The following is a 4,201-nucleotide window of genomic DNA, read 5'->3' on the forward strand; positions in this document are numbered from 1 at the left end:
TCCTCTCTCCTCTCCCACTCTCTCATCTGACTCCCCTCTCCTCACTCTTCACCCCTCTCACCCTTTCTTTCTCATCTCTCTTCCATCACTCTCCACCCCTCTCCTCTCCTATCACTACCTCTGTCTCCTCCCCATCTCACTCCCCTCTCCCTCTTCCCCTCCACTCTCACCCTCTTTCTCCTCTCTCCACCCCTCTCCTTTATCATCTCACGCTCCTCTCTTCTCACTCTCCTCTCCCCTCTCCTCTGCTCTCCCTCTCTCGTGTTACTCTTCTCCCCCTCCTCCCCTCTCACTCTTTCTCATCTCACTCTCTCTTTTTCATGTCACGCTCCTCCCCTCTCCCTCTCTGTCTTGTATCACTCCCCTCACTCTCTTTCTCATCCACTCTTGCTCCTCTCCCTCTTTCTTGTATCACTCTCCTCCCCTCACTCTCCTCCCAGTTTCTCATCTCGCTCTCTCTTCCCCTCTCACCTCACGCTCCTCTCCTTTCTCCTCTCACTCCCCTCTCGCTTCCCTCTCGCGCTCTTTCTCATCCACTCTCCTCTCCTCTCACCTCACGCTCCTCTCCTCACTCTCTGTCTCATCTGACTCTCCTCTCCATCTTACTCTCATCTCTGTCATCTCACTCTGCTCCCCTCCCCTCTCCTGTCACTCTCTCTCTCTCTCATCCACTCCACCCCTGTCCTCTCCTATCACTACCTCTGTCTCCTCCCCTCATCTCACTCTCCTCTCCTCTCCCTCTTTTTCATCTCCCTCTCTTCTCCTCTCCTCTTACTTTCACTCGCTTTCTCGTATCACTCTCCTCCCCTCTTCTCTTTCTCATCTGACTCTCTTCCCCTCTCCCCTCCTCTCCTTCTCATGTCCCTCTCCTTTTCATCTCCCACTCTTTCTCCTCCCCTCTCCTCCTCTCTCATCTCTGACCTCCTCCTCCTCTCCCTCTCCTCTCCGACTCTCTTCCCCTCTCCTGTCACTCACTCTCTCTCATCCACTCTCCTCCCCTCTCACTTTGTTTCTCATCTTCCTCTCTTTCTCATCTCACGCTCCTCTCCTCTTACTCTCTCTTTCTCATCTCACTCTCCTCTCCTCTCACTTTCACTTTCTTGTATCACTCTCCTCTCCTCTCCCTCATCTCACGCTCCACCCATCTCACTCTTTCTCCTCCCCTCTCACTCTCTTTCTCGTATCACTCTCCTCTCCTCCCCATCTGACTCTCCTCCCCTCTCCTTTCCCCTCTCACTCTCTTTCTCATCTCACGCTCCTCTCCTCTCACTCTCCCGACTCTCTTCCCCTCTCCCACTCTTTCATCTGACTCCCCTCTCCTCACTCTTCACCCCTCTCACCCTTTCTTTCTCATCTCTCTTCCATCACTCTCCACCCCTCTCCTCATCTCACTCTTTCTCATCTGACTCTCTTCCCCTCTCCCCTCCTCTTCTCCTCTCCTCTCACGCTCCGCTCCTCCCCTCCTCCTCTCCCTCATCTCACTCCTCCCCTCTTGTCTCTGCTCTGTCTCTCCTCTCCTCCTCTCCTCTCTCCTCCTGCTGTGAGCACTCGTTGTGTCTATCAGACACCGGCACCTTCCCATGATGGACCACAGTGGGTCAGACCACTGTAGTCCACAAGGTTTTCCCTGGTTGACTTTTGAAAGTCGACCACCAGGGCTCCCTTCCTAGCTGGTCTTAGTCTGGAAGCTCTGCCGAAACCTAGGCAGCGCCACGGTTACACGTACTGGCTGGAACTCAAACCTGGGGCTCCTACATGGAAGTAAAAACTGCCACCGAGGTACCCCTGCTCCCAACCTTTCCCCCCTCAAACTCACTGTAATAGAGTCAATGCCAACTCATAGTGTCTATAGGACAGGGCAGAACTGGCCCTATGAGTTCCTAAGACAGAGTGGCTGGTGGTTTAGAATTGACCTTGCAGCCCAACAAGTAACCACTCCAAAAGTCAACATTTTCCAAGTTTAACTGAAAAATACACTAGATATTTGGGCCAGTGGTTGTCTGCCTTACCTGTTTGCAGTCCACGTCTGGTTAAAGATGGAGGTGTCACTGAAGGCATTGCAGAGGATGAGCGAGTGCACTCTGGGAGACTTGTGAGTGTGCTCTGCAAACTTCTGGGCCAAAAAGCCTCCCAAGGAAGCCCCAAAAATATGAACCTGCTCATAAACAAACAGCGAGAGCCTGAAACATTGATCTGGAATGTAGGTATTAAAAAAATGTTTAAGGGCATTGAATGTACAAATGTGCTTTACACAATTGATGTGTGTATATATTGTGATGAGTTGTATGAGTCCCTAATAAAATGATTTTAAAAATGTTTAAATTGTCATCAACCACAAAACAGACATCATCAATAGCCAATACATTGAAACTTCTACAGGAACGCCCACCTCTCAGCAGCCAAGGGCTCAGCCACTGGGAAACTAGGGCTCCTTCTATAGCAGTTAGAAATATGTAAATACTTTATCCGAAAACATGCAACAGTCTATCCAAATTACAGAAGTAGAAAACCCCCCCAAAACCAACTTACTTAAGAAAAATATCACCCAGCAATTTTAAAAGAAAAAATTATTAAAGAAAAATGTGACCCAAAAAGTAGAAACAGAAACCAAACTTGCTGCCCTTTGAGTTGATTCTGACTCCAGCGACCCTGTAGGACAGAGTGGAGCCACTCCTTACAATCTTTCCCACAGAATGGCTGGTGGCCCAATTTGTAATGACTAAGCCACCAGGGCTCCTTGAAGTCCTGATAAAGGCTACCATAAAGATGGACCTTGAAGACATTAGAGTACATAGGGCAAATCAGTCACACAAGCCCCCATGATCTATGGTAAATGGAATGTATGCTTCGATTTAGATGAAATGTCAAGGACAGGAAACAAAAGTAGAGATTAGTGGTTGCCTAGTGCTAGAGGACATGGGGACAAAAGGGAATGACAGCTAATGGATACAGGTTTCTTTTCGAGATGATGAAATGTCCTAAAATTGGTTGTGGTAATTTCACAACCCTGTGAATATACCAAAAAAACCACTTAAGTATATGCTTTTAAAAGAATATTATTACAAATGAATTATATTTCAATGAAGCTGTGATGTAAAAAAGTATTAGGCTTTACAATGTAAGTGCTGCACTAATATCACAGCAAACATCTAGTAAACTAATTAGCAAACTATTCGTAAATGAACAGTTTCAGGGTACTCACTTTATCTAATTGCAGATGGTCCAAAAGTTTTCTGAATCCATCACAGAATTCCAGATGGTCCCAATAAACTGGGTACTGCAGCTGGAATAATAACCACATGCTGTTGGCTCTTTTGAAAACAGTCAAGGTGCAATGCAACTCACAGAGCTGAAGAACTTAGGACTCATGTAATAGCATTTCTCATTGGTTCAAGCGCGGCTCCTTTTCAAAATATATGAAAATAGCTCTCACCTTCTCCTAAATGTCATCATTCATTTTACTTAACAGACCAATTAAAACAAAAAGAAAGCTAAGTAAGCATGCTGTGGTATTATTATATGGATGGTAACTTCAACTCAGATCCATTGTCTTTCCAAACAGCTGAGACATTTAGAAGTACACGGTAAAGCAAAATTCACCCAAGTAAGAAAATACTGTATTTCCTTAAGCCCAATTTCTTTCTAAATTATGCTCAGGAGAACTGGGAGAGAAATGTTTTAAGGAAACCTTATCTTTTTAGTAGTAACATCTCTTTAGGAAGTACGGTTGGTCCACATCTTTTAACTGATGCTGTCATTCTATCTGATTTCTTACACTTTTATTTGTGACAAAAACAAAACATGGTACTTGACCTAAGTAACCTCTCAACCTTGGTGATAACAAAAATACACATCAGTGGTTCATTTCTAAAAGATGCAGGCTTATCAATAAAGACCCCCACACACCTTCAATATAAAGCAGGCTTATTTTAAGCATTTAGATCCATTTTGTCTCGACAAATTACTAGAATATCACCATGACAATTCAAAGCTCACTCTCTCACACTCATTCACTCTCTCACTCACTCACTCTCTCACTCTCACTCTCTCAGACTCACTCACTCACTCTCTCATTCACTCACTCACTCTCACACTCTCTCTCACTCACTCACTCTCACACTCTCACTCACTCACTCACTCTCACACTCTCTCTCACTCACTCACTCTCACACTCTCACTCTCTCACTGACTCACTCACTCA

The 4,201-nt window shown here is 45.6% G+C and overlaps 1 protein-coding gene across 2 annotated transcripts in view; it reads right to left on the reverse strand.

Annotated features, from left to right (window-relative positions):
* The window catches only part of SPG21 (SPG21 abhydrolase domain containing, maspardin), a 21,727-nt gene that overhangs the window by 6,931 nt on the left and 10,595 nt on the right, over nucleotides 1-4,201 (reverse strand). For both annotated transcript variants that reach the window (XM_004711922.2, XM_045285834.1), the window contains exons 3-4: nucleotides 3,203-3,283; nucleotides 2,010-2,155 (exon numbers count right to left, since the gene is read on the reverse strand). In XM_004711922.2, coding sequence (XP_004711979.1) covers nucleotides 2,010-2,155; nucleotides 3,203-3,283 — 227 coding nt within the window. The remainder of the gene's footprint in view (nucleotides 1-2,009; nucleotides 2,156-3,202; nucleotides 3,284-4,201) is intronic.

Source organism: Echinops telfairi, unplaced genomic scaffold (genome assembly GCF_000313985.2).
Source record: "Echinops telfairi isolate 266 unplaced genomic scaffold, ASM31398v2 ScPeMD7_7475;HRSCAF=8513, whole genome shotgun sequence".
Taxonomy (NCBI): Eukaryota; Metazoa; Chordata; class Mammalia; order Afrosoricida; family Tenrecidae; genus Echinops; species Echinops telfairi.